The sequence below is a fragment of the Papaver somniferum genome, chromosome 3 (assembly GCF_003573695.1).
Source record: "Papaver somniferum cultivar HN1 chromosome 3, ASM357369v1, whole genome shotgun sequence".
NCBI classification, from domain to species: Eukaryota; Viridiplantae; Streptophyta; class Magnoliopsida; order Ranunculales; family Papaveraceae; genus Papaver; species Papaver somniferum.
The window spans coordinates 205,800,648-205,824,457 of record NC_039360.1 but is presented as its reverse complement, the minus strand read 5'-3'; the positions used below and the strand labels follow the sequence as shown (position 1 = coordinate 205,824,457).

General features: G+C 36.3%; 2 protein-coding genes across 8 annotated transcripts; one reads left to right on the top strand and one right to left on the bottom strand.

The window, feature by feature from the left end:
• Positions 1-3,334: 3,334 nt before the first annotated feature.
• Positions 3,335-8,709, top strand: LOC113358493 (cation/H(+) antiporter 18-like). 6 transcript variants are annotated; one of them, XR_003364579.1, is made up of 7 exons: positions 3,335-3,558; positions 4,524-4,753; positions 5,025-6,026; positions 6,196-7,412; positions 7,738-7,904; positions 8,045-8,211; positions 8,355-8,709. XR_003364579.1 is itself a non-coding variant. In XM_026602085.1 (5 exons), the coding sequence occupies exons 2-4, from the start codon at positions 4,556-4,558 to the stop codon at positions 7,390-7,392; spliced, it is 2,397 nt and encodes a 798-aa protein (XP_026457870.1). In that variant the 5' UTR covers positions 3,336-3,558; positions 4,524-4,555; the 3' UTR covers positions 7,393-7,412; positions 8,355-8,705. The 6 variants fall into 6 exon arrangements, 2 of the variants coding, with proteins under 2 accessions (XP_026457871.1, XP_026457870.1); XR_003364581.1 differs by lacking the exon at positions 7,738-7,904 and having other exon boundaries at positions 8,045-8,144; positions 8,355-8,708; XR_003364580.1 differs by lacking the exon at positions 7,738-7,904 and having other exon boundaries at positions 8,355-8,708.
• Positions 8,710-14,365: 5,656 nt separating this feature from the next.
• On the bottom strand, positions 14,366-19,300 carry LOC113362058. Of its 2 annotated transcripts, none has more exons than XM_026605065.1 (6): positions 18,780-19,300; positions 18,181-18,675; positions 17,941-18,093; positions 17,439-17,708; positions 16,549-17,003; positions 14,366-15,331 (listed from the first exon to the last, which is right to left on the bottom strand). In XM_026605065.1, the coding sequence occupies exons 1-6, from the start codon at positions 19,243-19,245 to the stop codon at positions 14,651-14,653; spliced, it is 2,520 nt and encodes an 839-aa protein (XP_026460850.1). In that variant the 5' UTR covers positions 19,246-19,300; the 3' UTR covers positions 14,366-14,650. The 2 variants fall into 2 exon arrangements, with proteins under 2 accessions (XP_026460850.1, XP_026460851.1); XM_026605066.1 differs by having other exon boundaries at positions 17,439-17,705.
• Positions 19,301-23,810: the final 4,510 nt, after the last annotated feature.

The window sequence follows — 23,810 nt, the reverse complement described above, 5'->3', positions numbered from 1 at the left end:
TGCAAGTAGCAGCAGCAGTCTGCAAGGCCAAGAGAAAAAGCAGTACTGCAGCAGCAGCACAAGGATGAGGCAGCAAGAATAACAAGTAACAGCAGCACAAGGCCAAGAGAAAAAGAAAAGGGAGCAATTAACAGGAAGAGAAATAGCAGCAGGGGAAACAAACAATGAAAATGCAAAACAGAAAATGCAGGAAACCAAACAAATGAAAGAAAACAATACTAACAGTTGAAGATGGATGGCAAACTAGGGCATTGATTCCACCTCTTAACCTAGACTAAGTTGGATATTCCAATTGCAACCAAAATGTCCTCCCAAGGTACTAGTTATCTGATTAAAGCATAACTAGTCTGAGGTTTGGACCATAAGCAATTCACATGGGTTGCTGCACTTTCAGTCACAGGGGGATCCTAACTACACTATATGCATGACATACAATGTGAGAGCAATGTGATGAGAGGCCAGAATTGTAGTCTCCTACACAGTGGCATTAAGGTTTCATCTTCACCCTAGTGGTGAATTTAGAACATTAAACTAACAAACATCAAACAGATACACACAACACATCATACACAGCACAATAAAAACATATGCAAATGGTTAACAGTGCAATGTAACAGGAGCAGATAATAACAGTAATTGAAATTAAGCTAACCCAAATTGGGTGGAAACTTGGCTATCCAAGAACAAGTTTTTCATCTCCTACACATTGCCTATTTATACCCAAATTAACAAATTAGGGTTTCACACACATTTTTCCCAAAAGTATCAATACACAGTACAATTTAGGGATAAATTATTACCCAAAATTTGGCCTCCAAACTCCAAAAATTGCTCGACCCATGCTCTGAATCGTCCTTATGATGCTCTTCCTGCTCCTATTGTCCCCTAATTTCTAGCTATTTTACTCACCCCAAAACCTAGGGTTTCAGAGGTTGTGAGATGAAGAAAATAGCTAGGCTAGGGTGTTGTCGGGTGTTGGAGATGGTGGTGGCAGTGATGGAACTGGTGGTGGTGAAGGAAGCTCGAGGTCTGGTGGTGGCAGTGGGTTGCAGGCGATGGTGGTGGCAGGACATGGTGTTGCAGAGCCTGTGAAGGAGAAGGTGATGGCAGAGGTGGTCGATGGGTTTGAGGAGAAGGATCTGTTTGGTTGGGTGTAGGTTCTCGACTGCTTGAGTGTGAGGCGGGCCCATCGTATTTCGATGTCTTGCGATGCTTAGCCGTGGGTGTGGAGATGGTAGGTAGATCGGACGGCTAAGGAAGAGGCAGCTTGTAGCGACCGTAGGATGTAAAATACAACGAAGTCAACGGTGCTAGATTGAGTTAGGTGTTGTAGTGTTAGGCGGAATCATCGGGAGTTGATGCATAGGCATAGGAGCGACCGTTGGATTCAACTACCATCTAATCTGAAGGCTTGGAATTTCAGCGCTGTGGTGCTCGGCAGAAACATCAGATTTTGATGCTCTATGAAGGAGCGACCGTCGGATGCTCCTGAGAACTGATCTGATGGCTGAGAACGGAGGCGCTTTTGTGTGTAGAAAATGAGGTTGTGCGCACCATTCTTTGCGGTTTCCTTGCGTAATTTCTCCCGGCTTTTCACTACTTTTCTGCTCTTTTCGCTCCACGTCTCATCCGAACTTTATTTATTACCTAAAAATGCAAAATTAATTAATAAAAATATTTATTCTTGAAAACAATGAAAATACAGAATATGGGATAAAATGTAGAATTAATGCGCAAAAGATGAGTTAAATGCCAACAAAAAGGGATAAATATATACAATATTTGGCACTCATCAACCCTCCTCTCCGCCCAACAATGGCGGAAATTCCTCCGTAGCATTATCTTTTGCCGAAAAATTTGAAATCACTCCCTGAACAGACCCCTCTACCATCATGGGAGAAGATGGAAGAGGGTGAGACCCTCCACTAGAAGAACCAGCAGCACCACCGTCAGGTGAGACCCTCCACTAGAAGAACCAGCAGCACCGCCTGACGGTGGTACCATGAAAACCGTCGAGACTCTGAAAGAGAAAGAATCAAATCCTAATCGCCTTAAATAAGACGGCCAGAGTCAACTAAGAAAGAGAAAAAAGATCATTCACCAGTTTGTTCACTTCGAGAGCTCTTACTCAGTTAAACACCAGAGTTTCCCAATAGATGCACCCCCTACAACCATTGAAGAATTAAAGTCACCAAGTTGTTGTCGACAAAGAAGAAGCATCAACAAAATAAACACAAATCTCGAGGACTTGCATATCAAGAAAACCAACTAATACAATCATACAAGATACATTGCATGTCATTAGATCTTCGCATGCGGCTGAATTCTAATCTTTGAAGAGTCAAAGCTAGTTCATGAAAATGCGGACATTCACCCTGGTCGCCTTGTAACAAATGGGCAAACTTTATTATTCATCTGCATCTTATCCCTGGCATTAGCCATCGATATGTACTAGTAGTATTTGCTGACAAGCAAAAAAAAAATAAATAAATACTCCCTACGTTATTTTTTAATAGACCAGTTTCTATAAATAAATATTTCAAAAAAATATGCTAATTTTTTAATTGGGAAAGTCAAATATTACTTTAATTTTTTGGGACCAATTTTCTTTTAACTTCTTTTGATGACTAAGTGTTATGTGGACCATTTCACTTATTTCTTTGGCAGACAAGTGTCATGGGGACCATTTCACTTCACTTCTTTTATTGACAAGTGTCATGAGGACCACTTTCAATAATTAGTTTTCTTAATTTTTTCGAAAAAAAGAAACTGGCCTATTAAAAAATAACGGAGGGAGTAAATAACAACAAATGAATTAGAAATGTGGTACATCACTACGGTCAGGAATCCGTAAAGTCATAGGTTGTTTGAACTTGTTGACTAAAGGACTCGCACATTTTATTTTATTCATTTTTTTCTCTTTTTCAGAAACAACCAAACCCAATAAAAACGACGACGATTTTTCATACAGCGGGATCATACTCCCTCAGTTTCCTATGTATAGGCGGAAAACTGGAATTCTTTTAAAATAAGAAAAATTTTGGTTTTTATAAATTTTCCTAATGTTTCCTGATTTATTCTCATCAATTCCAATATATTTATCCAAAAAATATGAAATTTTTTAATTTATTAAGAGTTTTTATCCCACTAAAATATTAAAAAATGGAATTGTTTTTGTGAATTACTAAAAACATTAACTAAATTATTTGTTAACACCATTCTCTTTAATAAGGGTAAATATGGAAGAAATCGTATTGGAATTGTTTTCATACCTATCATCCATGAGGACTAAAGAATTTTACTTCTCCAGACAGAGGAGTATAAAATAGGGTTAGATTCTCTTGAAAGTTGAATCCTTAGACACGCTCACACACACAAAACAAAGAAAGTAAGTTGGGCTTCGAAACCGCTGGAACGCCGACGAAGCTCACCTGAATAGTGACTCTTCAGACCGTGTTCTTCTTCTCAGATACATTTCCTTCTGTTTATCAAATTGCATCGAAGAGATCAAACTCCATCAACTTGTTACGGAGAAATCTTCGAATTGATTTTTTTAAGGTAACAATCTCCTTCGATCTTTAAATTGGAATCACTGAGATGTGTTCACAAATTTGTTAGTCGACGATGATAATAGAATTGAGAACTGCTAGACTTTTTTTTTTTACAATGAAGCATGCTAGAATTTTGAAGATCGATAGTAATGTAATAGAATTAACGATTCTCGAGTTACAGTAAGAGAATTGTCTCTCTCTCTCTTTTCTTTTCTTTTTTTCTGTTGATAAACATTGAGAAATTTTCAAACCCTTATGTCTCAGGTAGTAATTTCCGAACTTTGATTTTAAGATTGGAAATTAGTTGTTGATTAAGTAAAAAATTTAGGTTTAATCTCAAAGTTCGAACTAATGAGTGAGTACGCCAAAACCGCTAATAATCCGGCAAGCTCAGATAGTTTTCGGTACTGCAGTGGAACGGCCGTTTAGTTCGTGAAACGATCGGTTCATAAAAATTCGCGAATGATTCGGAGAATTGCTAAGTGAGAGGGAGGTCCGGTAGTAGGGCTATTTCTGTCATTTTCATTGTTACAGTCTTCGCTTTTGTGTAAAACAAATGAATTTTCATGAGCTGGTCTTGTGCTTTCAGTTCAGTTTTTAGGTATAACTTTTTGGACTGTCAAAAAAGATACTGAATCATCAACAATTTCCTGAGATTAATGACCGCCAAGAAAATTTGTGTGCATATATATATTGTATATAGTGGAAAAAGTGACAGCATTTTGGGTGGATATGCTTGTTCACTTTTAAAATCAAAACATCTTTTTCATCATTATTAGTGTTATTTTTCATTTTGACTACCTAGTGTCATATGCATATAAGAATTGATATTCCTTACAGTTACATCAGATGTAACATGTTATAATGTAAGTTCATATTAATATGTTAAAGTTCACTGAATGAACGTTTAAATTCATAATATATATTTTGAGTTGCTACTTAATGTGTGATGTTTTCTGGTGAATGATTTAGGCCCAAATGATCTGAAGTTTTTGTGGGATTAAATGGCGTCCAACACTACCCAACATGTTTGTCCGCCTTCAATGAAGGCAACTTCTAATGGAGCTTTCCAAGGGGACAATCCGCTAGATTTTGCACTTCCTCTTCTCATCTTGCAGATATGCCTTGTGCTTGTTCTCACTCGGGTTCTTGCTTATCTTTTAAAGCCATTAAAACAGCCTCGTGTGATTGCTGAGATCATTGTAAGTTCTTTTACTGCTATATTTCTTTTCAAAAAAACTTCCTTATCTTGCTATATGTGTAAGTTTTCTTCATACTTCAAGTTGTAGTAACCTTATCATACTAAGGTACCTACTGAACCTTTAGAAGGTTATTCAGTATTTAGGCTCTTTATCAGATATGTTAATAGTGGAAAAAATCAAAAAAGTGAAAATTATCACTGAACAATGATTTTGTTTAACTAGTGCAAGTTGTGTGACCTTGTTGAAGTTGGTATTTTCTTGAACCTTGTAGGGTGGTATACTGCTCGGGCCTTCAGTTCTAGGTCGTAACAAGACATACCTGAATGCGGTTTTTCCTTCACGAAGCCTCACAGTGTTAGATACTTTAGCCAACATCGGTCTCATCTTCTTTTTGTTCTTAGTTGGTTTAGAGATGGACCCAAAATCCCTATCTAGGACTGGAAAGCGAATTCTCAGTATTGCTCTTGCTGGAATTACTGTACCATTTTCTTTAGGAATCGGGACATCGTTTGTCCTTCGGAATACAATTTCGAAAGGGGTTGACGGTCCACCATTTCTTATATTTATGGGTGTAGCCTTTTCAATTACTGCCTTCCCTGTCCTGGCCCGTATTCTAGCTGAGCTCAAACTCCTCACAACGGATGTTGGTAGGATGGCTATGTCGGCTGCTGCAGTAAATGACGTGGCTGCCTGGATCCTACTTGCTCTAGCTGTTGCTCTTTCTAGCTCAGGTCATTCCCCTCTGGTGGCTCTTTGGGTTCTTTTCTGTGGCTGTGGATTTGTTGCGGGAGCATTTCTCATATTCCGACCACTCTTTGCATGGATGGCTAAATGTACCCATGAAGGTGAGCCTGTAGGTGAAACTTACATTTGTGCCACCTTAGGTGCTGTTCTTGCTGCTGGATTTGTGACCGACGCTATTGGTATCCATGCTCTTTTTGGTGCCTTTGTCCTTGGAGTTCTTGTGCCAAAAGAAGGGCCATTAGGTGTCTCTCTTGTTGAAAAGGTTGAAGATTTGGTATCTGGCCTCTTCCTTCCTTTGTATTTTGCTTCAAGTGGGTTGAAAACTAATGTAGCCACAATTCAAGGGCTTCAGTCGTGGGGTCTTCTTGTCTTGGTTATATTCACAGCTTGTTTCGGGAAGATTGTCGGCACTATTGTGGTTTCCCGTGCTTGTAAGGTCCCTTGGCGTGAATCTTTTACTTTGGGTTTTCTCATGAACAGTAAAGGCTTGGTGGAACTCATCGTCCTTAACATTGGTAAAGACCGAAAGGTAAAACCAAACTCACTCTAGTCAGTTGAGAAGTATCTTCAGTACTATTTAAGTTTTAACAAATTTTTCTTTGTTCCCAAATTCTATTAAGGCTTTACCAGTATTCATTTTATTGTTGGCAATTAATATGTCGAACCAGAGTTCATAGAGTTGCCTTCTTATGTTGCAGGTTTTGAACGATCAAACTTTTGCCATCATGGTTTTGATGGCTCTGTTCACAACCTTCATGACAACACCTGTGGTTATGATTATATATAAACCATCAAAAAGGGCGGGCCTGACGGAGGCGGACTACAAGAATAAAACAATAGAAAGAATAGATGTCAGTTCCCAGCTTCGGATTTTGGCATGCTTCCATAGTACAAAGAATATCCCGACAATGATCAATCTCATTGAGGCCTCTCGTGGTAGTGGAAGACAAGAAAGTTTATGTGTTTATGCATTGCACTTAACAGAGCTGTCCGAGAGATCATCTGCAATACTCATGGTACACAAGGCACGGAAAAATGGATTACCATTTTGGAATAAGGGGAGGAGAGATTCAGACCACATTGTCGTCGCCTTTGAGACTTTCGAGCAGTTGAGTCATGTCTCTGTAAGACCAATGACATCCATCTCTGCGCTGTCGAATATGCACGAGGATATCTGTGCTAGTGCCAAAAGTAAGAAAGCAGCAATGATTATCCTCCCATTTCACAAGCACCAAAGGGTAGATGGGGCCCTTGAAACTACACGTACAGATTTTCGGTGGGTAAACCACAAGGTTCTCCAAAACGCACCGTGCTCGGTAGGTATCCTCGTTGACCGCAGCCTTGGTGGGGCTTCTCAAGTATCTGCAAGGGATGTTTCTTCTTCCATTACTGTTATATTCTTTGGGGGTCGTGATGACCGTGAAGCACTTGCTTATGCTGTTCGCATGGCCGAGCATCCAGGTATCAACTTAGCAGTCATCCGCATCACAGTGCAGCTTGAATCCGGTGGAGAAATTGCTGTGATTGAAATGAACGAGGGGAGTAATACTGAAAGTCGTTTACTTGATGAGGAAGTCCTATCTGTGTTTGAAAAGCAGATCTCCCAGAACCCTTCCCTGAAATATGAGGAGAGATTGCTTAGAAATTCTGTGGAAATTGTGGCTGTTGTTCAGGAATTCAGTAGATGCAGTCTATTTTTAGTTGGTCGCATGCCAATTGGTGTTGTGCAACCTGTTCTAAATGGGAGGAGCGATTGCCCAGAACTTGGTCCAATAGGAAGTTTATTGGTTTCACCAGATCTTTCAACAACAGCTTCCGTTTTGGTTGTTCAACAGTATTACAACCAGCCACCTTCAGATTTAGCTGTTTTTTCAGAAGATTCAGGCTCCAAATAGTTGTTGATTCTCTATTACAGGTATGAATTTAGGGTCCATGTTGTATTTACATGTATAAATTGGACCTGAAGACCACCTCAAAAAATACAATTTAATACTAATGATTTGGTTACATACTACGTTTTAGGAATGCTTATTTCACTCTTACTACAGGTTTAACGAGTTTATAAATTATTTTCCTCAACTCGTCAAGTTTTAGAATCAATGGTCAAATGAAATTAGTAGGTCTTACAGTATATAATAATTACAATCTACCTTGGGTGATTCCACATAATCCAAGAGCAATGAGTAGCTAACGTCAAAAAAAATGAGTGAGTAGCTAACGTCTGCACTCATGTACTCCAGTTAGAGCTGCAGCTGCTTATGAATCTATATGCTACATGAGCCTTGCAATGTAGTTGAACAAGTGGTAGCTCGAATCTGATGCATTCCAGTATGCAGTGTGGACATTGGCATGTTAGTTAATGAGCATCTGGTACGCCAAGGTTACGCATTATTTCGACACAGAATAGGTATAATATCAAACATATGTAACCTACGGGTTATACACATCAATACAATGAAACATTGTCTTAAATCTTTAAAGCAACATGCATCAAGAAAAAAGCTATGTACTTGTTTAGTTAATGTTATAGAGGTGATTTCTATGCAGTATTTGGTAAAAGCAAGGCATAGGAACTGGAGATGCCAATTATTGGAATCTTAGTTCACTAGAGTGCCCGAAAGTAGTATGCAGGGAGGTACAGTATCCGGTAATTGTCAGATTCTACCTCCTCCAAGCAAGTCTTACCTTGTCCTGGATAGCAGGTGCACAAACTCGTATGTACTGGTGCTGCTCGAATCATCGTTCAGAGATTACCCATTGCCTACACTGAACATTAACAATCTTTCAGTTTATGGACATGGATTATATAAGTGTTATTACCAAGCTCTGAAGTTGATAAGTTTTTTCCTTGTTGCAGATGCGGATTTAATCACTCTCTTTGCATGTGGTTGGAGAAGCCTTGGCCTCAAGTTTTACTGTCTGTATTCCATGTCCAAAAGTATGTCGCTGTATACAACCCGGTTTGAGAGGATCAATCCAACATCGGGCATCAAACTTTATAAAGAACTCTGCTGCTTGGCATGTACTCTTTTTGTTCAAACTGATTGTTAAAAATGATTATTGTTATAGGGAAAGCCAAATTGGTTGTAGGGAAAGCTGACTTTGGTCATAACCATGTGACTTTTAGTCAATATGGGAGAAAATATAAAAAGACTTTCTTCTTCTTCCATCTTTCACGTTTCCCCCCGTCAGTAAAATGGATTTTCGTCTCATATGTCTCATGTTTCATTAATGTATTCTGACCAGTTTAAGATCCATTTGATACTTAGTCATTTATCATTGGAAAAACTTCATCACCATTGCAAAAACAACCCTAATTTCATGAACAATGAAAGATTGAGAAAAATGATTAAGAAAATAAAACGAATAAGATACTAGACCAATAGCTCTTATTCCTAAGTACAATAGCCCTAAGAATGCTGCTGAATTTAGACCAATAAGTATACGTAATGTAGCTTTAGCTTATAAGATTATATCCAAACTGCTAGCCACTAGGTTGAAAACTTTACTTGATAAAATTATCTCCCCGTTTCAAACTGCATTTATATCTGGTAGATTAATAACGGATAATGTAGTTATAACTCATGAACTAATTCACTCTATGAAGAAGTGCAAAGCGAAAAAGGGTAAGATGGCAGTCAAATTAGATATGGCGAAAGCATTTAATAGAATCGAATGGAGTTTTCTCATATCTACTCTAAAAAAGCTTGGCTTTGTGAGGACTAGTGTAAAATGATCTATCAATATGTGAGTATCGTTTCTACATCGATCATGCTGAATGGCTCACCTGGTAATATTTTTTCTCCTCAAAGAGGCTTGAGACAGGGAGATCCATTGTTTCCTTATCTTTTCATTATTTGTATAAATTCCTTTTCTAGGGATTTGATTTCTGCAGAACAGCAAAACCTTATCTATGGTATGAAAGCTAACATAAATTGCCCTTCAGTGTCTCATCTCTTTTTTTGCAGATGACTGCTTATCATTCACTAGAGCCAATGCTATGGAAGCTAGACATCTTGCTAGAATTATTGATCAGTTCAACTTATTTTCTAGTCAAGCTGTGAATCACGATAAGTCAGGTATGTCATTTAACTCAAAAGTCCCAAACAACATCAAGAATGAAATCTCTAATATTCTTAACATTAAGAGGTTAGCTCTAAATGATAAGTACTTAGGAGTTCCATTGATTCAAAAGAATAAAGCTAAAACCTTTAGGAGTTCCATTGTCTCATGGAGAGATATGATGGAAGATTAGATAGTTGGAAGCCTAAGTTCTTAGTCAACCTGAAAGAACTATACTTACGCAATCAGTGCTTAGTACTATTGCCTCCCATAACATGTTTGTTTTTCCCTTTCCAGCAACTCTTACTAATAAAATGGATTCCGTACAATGTAAATTTTGGTGGGATAAGAAAAAGTATGGCAGAGGCCTATATGTGAAAAATTGGAGAAGTATAGCCCTACTTAAATGTCTAGGAGGACTAGGTATTAGACAATCTGCAATTATGAATGATGCCCTTCTTACTAAATTAGCTTGGAGGATGATTAACTCCAAAGATGAATTATGGGCTCAAATCTTGGAAGGTAAGTATTTCTTTAACTCCAATCCTTTACATAAAAATTATTCTGATAATGTCTCTTAGATTTGGAGGGGTATAACCAAAGGGTTAGGTTATATGAAGAAATTCAGTTGTTGGGAAATAGGAAGTGGTGAGGATGTTTACATATGGAAAGATAAATGGGTCGCAGGTATTAACAGTCTGCTTGATAGTAGTTTTTCTTCCTCTAATATATGTAACGTTAATCAACTCATTGATCAGGATACTAGTAATTGGGATTCTAACATTTTGAATGCTCTATTTGACAGTAATACCATTAGAGAAATTAGCAGCATCAGGATTCCCATCAACGGGAAGGATATTCTAAGATGGGTACCTGAAAACAGTGGGAGATTCACTGTCAAATCAGCTTACAGGGTTATTTTAAATGAATCATTAAATGGAATGACGGATAATAAAATCTTGAATTGGAAGGCATTCTGGAAAGTTGTACTTCCTCCTAGGGTGCATCATTTTTCGGAAGTGTCTGCATGATATAGTTGTAACTAATGGTAGACTAGATAGAGCCATTAATACTGTCAACGCTATATGTCCTCTATGTAATAGCTCGGATGAATCTTTGCAGCATTTGATTATTGTTTGTAGTGTCTCCAAAGATATTTGGGAAGATATTGATCATTACATCGTTATTAAGGTAAGTAATATAAATCTAGATGATTGGCTGTCTAGCAAATTCAACCATGGCATCCAAGGTATGAACATGTATGATCTAAAATGCTTCCAGAAAATTTGTACTGTTATATGGCACATGCGGAAATGTAGATGCTCTTTGCTTTTTGATAATATCCAGGTAAATGTAGTTGATGTAGCAAATAGAATACATATATATCATGTAGATTGGATGACTTCTCTTCAAGCGTACAGTAGCCGAAATAATGTTTCTTGCACTACACTTGATAGAATATCATGGAAACCTCCCCTTAATAAATACTTGAAACTAAATTTTGATGCCTTATTTATCCAGTTATCTAAAAAAGCAGGCATCGGGCTAATATTTCGTGATTCTGCAGGTAATCAACATGGAATTAGATGTCAACCAGCCAACGCAAATGATGCAGAACAAGCAGAAGCCTTCGAAGTCTATGAAGGAGTAGTGTGGGCTAAGCAAAAAGGAGTCACTAACATCTAGAAGGAGATTGCAAGAATGTGGTGGAAGCAATAAATTGCAATAGAAATGCAGTCAAATGGACGACAAACAGCTTCATTTCAGACATTTTACCAGTTCTAAATAGTAATTTTAATAACTGGTTATGCAGTTATAATAAAAGGATGTGAATGATGTAGCGCACTCCTTAACGAAGTTCTCAGTTAATTTAAGTCATGGTTCAGAGTGGAATGTATCAGATCATATTCCAAGTTGGATTGAACAAAAAACTCAATACGACAAACAATATGTAAACTCTTGCTGATCATTAATGAATTCCAATTTTCTTATTAAAAAAATAAAATAAAATAAGATACTAGACCATTAAAGAGCATGTAGGAAAAAAAATAGTAAAAAAAGATGCATGTGATTCGATAGAAATAGAAACATCACTGGATTAAAATGGAAAGATGAGAACTAGATGATACAAAGAATATCATCGAAATTCGAATAACTTCCTTTGTATGTGTCCTTTTTATTCTGTATGGTTTTACTTGTCCGAGATCCCAATAATTCCAGCGATTCTTATTTTATCGTTTATTAAGCATAATCAATTGGTGTCACCGTCCATTATAACAGTAACAAATTGAAATGGTTTCGTACATAAAGAGAACATCAAATACAGGTTTTACGGTATTTTTCAAGTAACAAAATATGATTAAATAGTTCATGTCGATGAGTTTATCAGTGGTGATGCTTCGCAACGACGGTGGTAGTCTGAACCAAAGCTTAAGGAAGACATTGTGTTTTTTTTAGTCCGCCCCCCCCCCCCCCCCTGTTAACTCTGAGTCAACTAGCTTCCACCGAGTTCAACTTTCCCCTTAAATTTTTGATCTGTTTCTGGTGATGTTTATGTTGATTAGATTTTGGCTTCTTCAGATTTCTTCAGTTTTGATTTTCTGATTTGGGTATTTTGATTTGTGCCATAGTTTTCTTCTGATTTAGTTTTGTTTATTTTGATTTTCGATTTCAGGGGTGAAATCGATGTTGGTTTTATTTTGTTTTTTCAAATGTTATCTGTTTGCTAGTTTTTTTATCGTTGTTGGTTTTGATTTTCAGAGTAGTTTCGAAACTATAAAGAGAAAACTGATTTAGGAGAGACGTGGATGTTTTCACACGTGAATGGTCATAGACAAAGAAGTAATTTTAAATTTTCAAAATGATTTTGGATTATATGTTAACTTGGTTTTCCCGGTGGACTATCGGATGAGTAGGACCAGGATTTCTGGACCATCCAACAAATTTCTCTTATAAATATTTACCTATAATTGTAATCAGTTTAAACCGCAATTGAATCTGAATGTGACAGACCCAAATCGGGCCTATTTAAAACCGGACCGAAGATAAGTCGACGAAATGGTTTTAAAAATGAAAACCGAGGGAGTAGCGGTTCGGTCGATGGTTTTAGTTGAATCCCAAACCGACCGACCCATGTGTAACCCTAGTTCCGTCGAAAATTTTACTTTTATTTGGAAAAATTAGGCTAAGGATCAAAAAGAAAAACCCTAATTATCTAGCCATTTTTTTGTTACCGTTGTGGTTATTTGGGGAAGTTTCATTAACTCCCAAAACAAAACAATCACAACATTTATACTTTCCTCTCCTACTTGACACATGTAGCACTCATTCTTTTATTATTAGACACATCTCTCTTTAATGTATTTGCTAGAGATATTTACCTTGTATACTTAAAAAAAATATAAGAGATAACAAATGGGATACAATAATGATTCTGCTACTCCCCAACTTTGGTTTCTTCTATATTAAAGCTTTGTCTCCTATTTACAATTATAATAAACTTAAACATTTATTATTTTTTGTATCAAATGGATATGGTAAACTGCATTGAAAACATTAGAACCTTATCCTCTCTTATTATTGGGTTATTTGGTTTTTGGTACTCGGGTTTCGACCAAAAACCGGCTTTGGTCTAACATTTGTCCAGCCTTTGAGTTTGGTACTTGGAGTAACACTGACCCGCTTTGACCGTGTTAAATGGTCAATTACTAAAATACATATAACTTTACTAACAATGACCTAACAAGTGCTTATTAACCTTAGATACCGATCCAACGGCTACACTTAGATCTCCACCTTATATGAAGATCTGTGGCTACGATATATATTTTTTTTTACATATTTCGAACTGGAAAGAATTGACCCATATTCTATTCTTCCTCTACCAGACTGCCACCCATGTACCTTCCCCAAATCTATCCTAGCTAGATCCAGTTTATTATGTTATGACATTATGTTCTGAAATTGAGTATAACTCTAACAAATACAATTCACAAATCACAACAACACAAGATTCAGCAGAAACCCAATTTGGGGGATTTGAGTGAAACCCTAACAAAATCGCACAAAAAGATTCATAAATAGGTTATCATAAATAGTTGCATCAAGATTCAATACATGCACAAGATTAAACATTCTCAGTTATTGAAATTGGGGAACTAGAAATAAAATAACAACAAGATTCGATGTACCCTTATGAAACCCAAATTAAGTTAATGAACACAAATTGAAACCTAAAGAAGAATCAAAACCCTTACTTAACACAAGTTGTACCATAACTGAATCCTAATCATCTCAACAACAACAATGACATAACCTCTGTTTGGCTTCTTTTTTCATCAAAACCTCTAAAATCAAAGCCTAGATTCTAAATCTCTGCAACAATGGTGTTCGTCATCATTCGATGCAATAAAAGCAAAGCTTGATATGTTTATGTGATGGGTTTCAGCAAAAAGGAAGAAAAATTTACAGTGGAGAAAAAAAGAGTAAAAAAGTGGTAGCAGAGACAAACAGTTACAAACAGTTATAGAGAAATAGCTCGTGAAAAACAATATAAGGTTGTTCTTTCGGACCGGTACGACTCAGTTAAGACAGGTGCGAAGAAAGACCGAACATGTGACACGTGTGCTAACGTCACGGTTAACTGCGGTGAGTAATTTTTTTTTTTTTTGTTTTCTTAAATAATTATTTACTTAACAAAAGTCAAGATTTAACACGGTCAACGTCATTTACAAGTACCAAACTTAAAAGCTAGAAAAATGTTAGATCAAAGCCAACTTTGATCAAAACCTGAATAATGAGTACCAAAAACCAAATAACCTCTTAAAATTATCTTATAATGTTGTATAACAAAAAGATCTGATAAACCACAAATATTCACAAATAAATTTCAATTGAAGGTAGCGTGATAACCGCATGCAATAACTTGCTTGAAAATATAGATTTGACAAACTCATGTAGAAATACCAGGAATGACCGCCAAAAGATACTAACTGATTGACAGAATGACTTATGTTACCCCTACGAGTTTAACAACCACTTCACGGGATGTAAGGCGCTTTAAAAATGTTGGTCGTGGAGATCTGGGAGAACTTAACTTAATCTTTTTCTCCTAAATTCAGTTCCCTTTCGTCGTATATTTACTTGTTTGCTGAAGATATATTTATGTTTCTGAAGCGGAATACCCCAATACGTGGAACGTATCATTTCAGAAAATAATGGTAATTGTAATAACGTAAACAAGCTAAAAGGAACACAACTGAGCAAAGCTATAGGAATTGGTGCCCATGGGAGCCTATTTCCAAGCACGATATATAATGACGCACCAAAAGCTATCAATATGGTGGCCATCGATACGAAGAGACTGACAAGCCCCACTAACAATTTCTGTGGCAATGATCTTAGAAAGTCAACTTCTGCATACCGAGAAGTATATATGGCCAAGAACATTAATACTGACGTGACAGATGAGAAAAGAGCTAAGGCATCTGCCACTGCAAAGGCTAGAAATGAAGCACTTCCCAAGTAAACTGGGACACCATTCTTAACGCTATTAATATCACTTATATTACCTCCTGGTACGGTAAAAGCAGCTGCAAATGCTACAGTAGCAATGAGCGCGGCTACTACCATGCAGGATCCAGATGTATCTTTCAACAATTTTTCTCCTTTCTCCTTTAACTCCATGTGCTCCTCTGTAAATATATATTGAGCTGTATCACCATTTCTGTTTCTATTGAACTTATTTTTTTCCGGCATCATATTTTCGACCCCCTGAAAAAAATAAAAGTATAAAAATGTTAAAATTATACATAATAACAACCGATTTAAAGTGAGTGGTTCAAAAAATACCAAATTTGAAACACATGTTTCGCATGGAAAACAAATAAGGAAGTACAAAATAATTCATAATACCATCTTTGTTTCAGGAAAAATGATATTTTTTTCATTTTTACCCAGAAATAGGTCAGATTGGAAAAGTCAAAATACCATTTTTCTTGAAATGAAGGGAGTATCATTCACTTATTTTGTCAATGTCTAAGTTGTCCTTGATTAGTTAGTGTTAATTGATTGTATTAGTTGTTAAATTAGTTTAGTTATTATGATTTTTTCAATTTTTATTTGAAAATAAAAATAACAAAACCAGTAGGCTAGATTTCGAATTGCTTGTTGATGATAAACACATTAGGAAGCACACCAAAAATTGAGATTACATGGTAATTATCCATAGACTTTAATATTCATATCGATAGATTATAATCATATTAAGAAGTAACCCCAAAATTAATTTCATACAATAATAATCGTTATATTTAATTACATGCTTTCCGATTATATGTATGGTTTAAATTCAATTGTTTGATATACTTACTGTTTCTAGTAGCATATGTATAAACATCAAGTTTTAAATTCAACGGTTTGATATACTTGTTGTTTCAAGTAGCGTTTTTTATTAGTATAAATTACGGACTACAATAGAAAGGATGGTCATCCAAATTACTGTCGATCATAATGTTGATCTTCATTTATGAAAAACATGAATCGGAATTAACAAGTATTGAGTGATTTAGTTGTCGATAATTTTTAATATTTTTCGTGAATAAAGAACATGTTTTTAATATTTTTCGTGAATAAAGAACATCAATAAAAATGGATAGGTATTGAGTGGCTTACTATTAATTAGCAAGAATGGATAGGTATCGAGTGGCTTACTATTAATTACCGATGTTGTTTTTCGTAAATGAAATGGAAATAGATTGGGAGTTTGGGGTTCAAGTATAGAAATGTAATTTCAACTAATGAGGGTGATTTTGTACTTCTACCATCTTAGACACCCCTTATCTCCTTCCTATTCAAGGATGAGAATAAACTAGTAGCCTGTATTATTTTGGGGTAGCCCTCAAAATCGCCAAGAAGATTATAGCCACTCCTTCCCTACCGTAATAATAACAGGACTATATATATAATCAATGCGAATATCACAGTCTTACCTTAAACCACTGCAGTTCTCGTTGCATCTGAAGATATGCACCCGAGACCGAATTAAGCTGAACGGAAGGTGCTAACTTGGCAGCATGATGTAAGATGGTGTTACCCTTTATATCATATCTACAAACTAGGTCGCTCTTGTCTTCTTCACTAGCATCACATATGAGATTCACAATCATTTCATTTCGCTCATCCATGGCCATTTCCATCATTGATTGTCCCGCCATATCATTCCAAATAAGAAATGGAAAGATTTCAATGTACTCTTCCACAAATTCTATAGTTCCCTGCTTGATAGCCGTTTTAATGACGCTAGACTTATCAAAAAAATCCATTACTTGTCTCTTGTTCATTTTTCTTTTGAGATGTGTAAGCATACATTTTACCAAGTCTTTGGCTTGTTTATGCATCACCTTTTCATTGTACAACTGTTTGAAGGAGTGTTTGATACGACGCGCTGAAACAAATAAACAACCAAAACCAAGTCACCACTACATTATAAGCTATGAACTTCGCTAATTTACCTGGAGGAGTGGCATTAAAATGCTTACTATTCCTATCACACAGAATTACTTACAGACTGCAAACATGCATATTTGATGTTAACATCATTATTTTCTCCCAAGTGAGTTTGGTAAGCAGCCACTCACAGAGTGCATCATATGTATCTTAGTTCATCAATTTCATCATATGATGTGCAACTTTTCTAATGGTATGCATATCGTATTAAGTTGTGCATTCTGGTCATTTACCCTAAAGAGGAAATGCAGGCACCGCAGAAATTAACTATATCTTTTGATGTTAATTTGCTCCATTAGTCTAATCAATGCAATTAAGAACAAAGATTTAAGCATATTAAGCTCGAGTTGTTATCCCATGGGAAGAAAAAAACCTGGTGAACACGTTATCATGTAGCGCATTAGGTAAGCCAAGAAGACCATGATCAATTTTCTTTTATTACTATCTGAGCTCTTCGGAAGTTTTTCGTTACCACCTTCCATGTTTTCTGAACTCTCTGATAGGTGTACTTGATTTCTATAAGAACCTTCAAACTTTTGGTGAGGGTTCTCTTCATCTATATTGATGCCTTTGAAGCTCTCATTTACATGAGTGTTGTTTATTTGGGCGCCATGGTCGTCTGTCGAATCCATGTGGTAAACTGCTGATGTGTTACCCATCCGCATTTGCATTCAGAGAAACATGTGAGGACTTTGCATTTGGATAAACAGAATATAGGAGTTGGTAAATAACAATGAAGAGAGTAATTAAGAAAATTAAACTAACAACATGATCATAATGACATCGCATTTCATTATGATATTTTTTTTGAAAACCCTCGTTCAGAATGAAACATAGATTTCGATTGCAATGTAAATTTGGGATGGTTAACTAACATGAATAGAAGAAGCGTCCCCAAAACGTGAGCCTGGCTCCACTTTTGAATGCAAACGGCCTCTCTGCCATCAACTCTAATCCACTTACCTTGCTATATTTGCTTCTTTCAATGATCAACTGGGGATATCGTTGGACAATAAGCAATGCTATATCTACAGGCAAACAGTTTAACCAAAAATAATCAAATGAATTTAATCTCATATTTTGTTTAATAAGAATTACTAGTTTTGTGTACGTACCGTAGAAACCGACTTCAATAGTGTTACACAAAAGACTAGCACCACGTTGGCCGGAGAATGGACTTGGGTGGTCATGCCTAGTCACAGAATAAAGATATTCAACTGTCTTTCTTTGTCCGACTGTAACTGATGTTAGAGCGGTATCAAGGGGTACAGATCCATCCCCGTCTTCTATCTGGGTCAGTTTAGGATTTTCCCTTACCATCACCTCAGCGGTTTTAGCGTATCCATACATGGCCGCAAGATGAAGTGCTGTGTAACCCTCCTCTCTTGTTTTGCATTCAAGCGCTTTTGGGGGAATGAGTTTCACAATCTCTTCTACGAACGTAAACCGCATATTAAACACAGCTACATGCAAAGCTGTCCGCATATCAGTAGTAATGACTTGTGCAAGCATTTGCGGATTCTTCTTCAAAAATTCACAGTCACCACATTTTGCTGCATTGAATAGATGCTTGAATTCATCCAAAACATATGTTTGATCTCCCTCTTCATCTAAATCCAAACATATAAAACCAACAAAACAGTAAATTAACAATATAACGTTTCCTTTGTCAACATGAGTGAATTAGTAAAGTGGGACGTAAGAATCAGCTTACCTAGTTTAAACTTCTGGTTTAGAGCCCTTTGTTGTCCCGCGAAGTCACTAATGGTTTCCAGTTGCTGGCGAAATTCAAATGGCTGCAGCTCTTGTTCTTTACGATCATCGTGTTTCACCTGTGTAATCTCCTCCTCATACACTAAGAATGGCCTTTCCATGTTTACCGAAAAATTATTTATGGCATTAGCGCTGAGAGTATCTTGATCTTCAAGTTTCAACGGTGGCGCTAAAGCTACAAAATTAGATGATACTGATGACGGGCTTTGGATAACTTTGTCTTTCTCATAATTATACTCTGTGATACTAGTGTTTCTTACAATTTGTGATAGTTGATGTTGAGTATGTACTTGCGATTCGACGAGTACTTTAAGTAAAGCTTCAAGCCTACCAAGAGATTCAACCACAGGATCCATCATCTCCTGGCGAGATTGATTAGCACCTGCTATTTCTCTAGCAGCAGACATGATCGATGATAGAGAGAGAGAGAGAGAGAGGGATAGAAATCAGGTGGTAGGGGTACCTAATACATATATTTTCCTAGACATAACGACATGCTCTGCGATGAACATTGGTATGTTTAAATTTTTTTTGAGACAGAGAGAAAACGCGTTGACATGATTTTTCCATACAAGTTACAAAGTCATAACTATTGTTAAATGATATTGATGAATACTTTAACGATTCGCATAGCCCAAAGGACATGCTCTACAGATGAACATTGGTATGTTTAAATTTTTTTGAGACAGAGAACAAGCGTTGACATGATTAACAGGACTCTTATAATATTTCCGTATTTCGTGCAATGTGAATTTTAGTCGTCTAAAAAATCTGTAACACTCAACGAATAGCTCCATCGGTTGGCTAACTAAAATACAAAAGTAGTAAGTTAATCCACCCCACTAACATTAATAGAATAAAAAATCTGTTGGCACTGTGTATGTATGTAGTAGTACTACAGTATAAAATAGATCATGGTTAAAGCTGTAGAAGTTAGAGGGTAACCGTGATTTCTATTTTCTTGAAATTGTTTAATTTAATACTTAATATTTTCATCACAGCTTGTCATTTGAACTACAGATCAAACTAGTCAATACAGAAAAAAAACAAAAAAAAAAAACCTGAAAACTAAAATAGTGACGTGCACGTTTAAACAATACAAGAAAAATAACAATTATAGAAAGTCCTTTTCCCAACCAATTTCTCTGAGAATGTTTCTAATGTCTTGTCTCTAATTTCTGTGTCTATTTCTAAAAAATAGGTTTATTTGGTTTATAAAAGATTGAAACACTAATCACTGTAGGTATCTTTTTCATATTTTTTCTTAGTTCCTCGTTGTTGTTTCTTTTTTTCCTATAAGAAAATAGATTAATTTGAATACATATCATTTGTCCTAGAAGTAGAGTTCAAGGCCAAAAATCTGTCCATCGAAAGGGTTTCAAAAAGAAAGCTAGCTAGGAGGATAGCCAGAGTAATCCAAGGTTGCCATTGCATTTGCCGTGTTAGCTAACACAGTAGCTGTCTTGTTAGCTTCCTTACAACAGTTAGTAACTACTATATTTTTGTTCGAATTCTGTAAATCCTTAATACAGTTTTTTATTTCTTTTACTCTAGATAAGGCCGTCCAGCTGACGGTGTTGTAGTCTCCTCTGACTGCCTTGGTAAGTCGGCAGTTTTCCCTTCTATCTGCATGTTGTTGTAGCTAAGCTGTTTCGTCCAATTGAGTGCTTCTAGCATTTCCTGGGCGTCTATCTCATCCTGATTTTGAGCTCTCCAATCCTTCCATCTCGTTTTCCTGCACCAACCAGCCCTACATCTTAGGATAAGAGAAATGAAATCCCCATAAGAGTCAGAAATATACCTACCTGCAAAGTTTATTTTCCATGTCCCTGTAAGTGGCAAAGTCCAGATTTTCTAATAGTAGTAACGTTAGAAGCAAGTCTAGAGTGTGTTTCTTGAGAAATTAGATTATAAAGGTTCAATTCCATTTGGGCAGTTGTAAGAGTGTGTTTTGGGTTACGGGTAACTCCCCTGAACAGTTTACCACAACGAGCTTTCCGTATTTGCGATACTATGTTGGCACATATGGCTCCTCATTGGCCTTGAATAGTATCCCAGCCTGGAGGGTTAATGGTCCATTCAAGCATCCATTGTTGAACAGAGGGGGGAAATAATCAGGTGGAAAAGGGTTATCGTGTGAAGCAAACCATACACTTCTTGCAAAGGGACAAGAAAAAAATAAATGTTCTAGAGTTTCATTATAATGAGAGCACAAAGGGAAGATGTTCCGGATTTCAGAATGTTGAGACAGTTTCGCCGTGGTGGGTATCATATCTTAGGATATACTTGAATATGAAAAGCTTGATCCTAGGAGATGCTTTAATTTCCCAAAGTTCATCCAAGGAATCCTAGTGGTTGTTGAATTAGAAGGAATCCTAGTGGTTGTTGAATTAGAAGGGGCTGTTGAATTATTGTTTCCCTGAATAAAGATATAAAGGCTTAGTTCCTCGTTAGTCCAATCTATTTGATATTAGAGAAAAAAGAAGGAAAAAGATGGTGCCATTTATTTATTAAGAGAGAAAAAAAAGATAGAGAAGTGGTCCCTCCATGGATGGACTTTTTATTTATGGAAACCAACCTATTTTTTAGAAAGAGAAATTGGGTCAAATGGATGAGTATCCAACAAACCTGGTCGTCATGGACGAATAAAATGTTGGTATGGGTGAAAGGGACGGGTGCCTGCTATTTTTGTAACGAACAATTATATCTCGGGAAATACATTTGAAGACAAGTAGATCTTTCTCTACAGACTTCACAAGACTTGTATAAAAAACAGTTTCTCTTTCTTCGCCATGGGAACTGTCTTCTTCATCCACTATCCCCATTTTCAACACCAACAAAAAAATCCACGCCACCAACATCATCTTCCTCTAACATCATCAACACTAATATCACCATCTCCACCACCAAAAAATATCATCGTCACCAACAAATCAACATCACTGCCAAAAACCTCCACTAAGAGAAGAATTGAAGAAGAAATAGAAGAAGAACAGACACGAAAAAAAAAACAAATTTAATATAAGTATGAACTGGATGCACCTGGTTGCATCTTGTGTTATTCTTGGATGAAGCCAAGTCCAACCTTAATCTGGATGAAACTGGTTGCTTCTTGTGTTATTCTTGGATGAATTAATTTATAAAAGATTAAACTGAATGAAACTGGTTGCATCTCGTGTTACTCTTGGGTGAATCCAAATGTAACCAACTTCAAACTGAATGAAACTGGTTGCATCATGTGTTACTCTTGGGTGAATCCAGATTTATCCCACTTAAAAACTGAATGAGGGTTGTATCGTGTGTTACTCTTGGGTGAATCCTGATTTATCTAACTTCAAAACTGAATGAAACTGGGTTGCATCGTGTGTTACGCTTGGGTGAGTCCAGATTTATTTTACTTCAAACTAAATGAAACTGGGTTATATCGTGTGTTACTCTTGGGTGAATCCGTATATTGAAATCACAAAATCTTTAGATAACACAGAGATTAAATCCCTCAATACCATCTCAGCTAAATTGGATTTTTGTTGATGTTGTTGTTGTCTCAAATCCATTGTCTCAAAATTCCTCGTCAGTTTCTCCTAAAACCAGTTACAAATAAATCAAAATCAATTCAAAACCTTAGAAATTAAACTTACAGATTTAAACATAAGACTTGATAAGATTTTGATGACGAAGAATAACGCCGATTTTGATTTCATGATGAGTCTCAAAAACCCAACATGTTTTTCAATAAGCTGATTCAGATAGGATTATAACAAGATAAAAAAAATACATTAATGATGATGGTTGTATAGTGGCAGTAGATAGCAGTGGTGGTGATTAAAACTAATCTATACTTACCATCGGCTGATTCAGATAGAATTAGAAGAGGATAAAGAAAATCCTCTGGTTTCGATGGAAGGTCTTTGTGCCTTGCGAATTTTAATAAAACAAAAGAAGACGAGGGTATATTGGTATGTTATCATTATTTTAGTACATAAATTTTGGGCAGAATGCCTTAATTGGATAATTACAAAGTATCTTTTTAATTCCTGTCCATTTAAACGGTATCAAGCTTTACATACCCTTTTCACCTAGGAATTGTTGTTTTAGGGATAATTGACCAATTTTGTGTTTTAGAAACGGAGGGAGTATTTAATAACTTCTTTTTTATTTTCTTGGAATCTGTCTTATCTAAGTAATAGCTAACAACTAATAGATCAATAATTCTGCTCAACTCACTAAATAAAACCCACTGCTGACAACTTTTTTACCTTTCATTTTGTGACGCCCCAATTACTAAACCTGCTTAGCTAATAGGATTACAAACTAATTGAAGCATAAAATCTAGACTAACGATCTCAAGAATCTAGACTACATAAACTAAGCCAAAGAAAAACCCATACACTTTGATACAAAAAAATGAAGATTTCTCATGTGATACGAATATAACCATGTGTTGTTTACAGAGAAAACATACATATATAAAATATAAATAAACATCTTCAATTCGCTGAAACAAACAAATATCTTCACGTAAGCCTTTTCTTCTGAATGCTGAAACTGAAGTAGGAACGAATGAGCACATCATCCCAAAAGGGGGGCTCAACGAAAACATGCAACTCTCAAGTAATCACTAACATGCTTCACAGTTCTAAAAGAATATGAATCGAAAGAAACAAGAAGAAATTAATCATTCAGCTATTTATGTATCATGAAGCAAGTGTCACTCTAACATCGCCAAACTCATTGGAGAAGACGACGCGAGAGCAACCCTAATTAATAATAATAACATCGTCCATACAGAGTGCCCAGACAAACCATGATTTAGAATATTACTATCAAGATCAGAAAGTTAGACAAACAAATATAGTATGCATACGAGTGATTTCCCTAAAATAAAGTATTATATATAATAACGAAACAGGGAAGAAGCTGCCCTACTAGGTAATATTATAACGGGGAAGAAGCCGCCCTACTATATATTATG

What these genes read in the sequence shown, in the direction of transcription:
- LOC113358493 (XM_026602085.1), top strand. Translation starts at nt 4,556, where the DNA reads ATGGCGTCCAACACTACCCAACATGTTTGTCCGCCTTCAATGAAGGCA. An exon ending in GTGTGATTGCTGAGATCATT is followed by an intron (nt 4,754 to 5,024) that starts GTAAGTTCTTTT and finishes TGAACCTTGTAG; the next exon opens with GGTGGTATACTGCTCGGGCC. An exon ending in ACATTGGTAAAGACCGAAAG is followed by an intron (nt 6,027 to 6,195) that starts GTAAAACCAAAC and finishes CTTATGTTGCAG; the next exon opens with GTTTTGAACGATCAAACTTT.
- LOC113362058 (XM_026605065.1), bottom strand. Translation starts at nt 19,245, where the DNA reads ATGTCTGCTGCTAGAGAAATAGCAGGTGCTAATCAATCTCGCCAGGAG. An exon ending in AAACCAGAAGTTTAAACTAG is followed by an intron (nt 18,676 to 18,779) that starts GTAAGCTGATTC and finishes GTTTGGATTTAG; the next exon opens with ATGAAGAGGGAGATCAAACA. An exon ending in GGGACGCTTCTTCTATTCAT is followed by an intron (nt 17,709 to 17,940) that starts GTTAGTTAACCA and finishes GTAACACATCAG; the next exon opens with CAGTTTACCACATGGATTCG.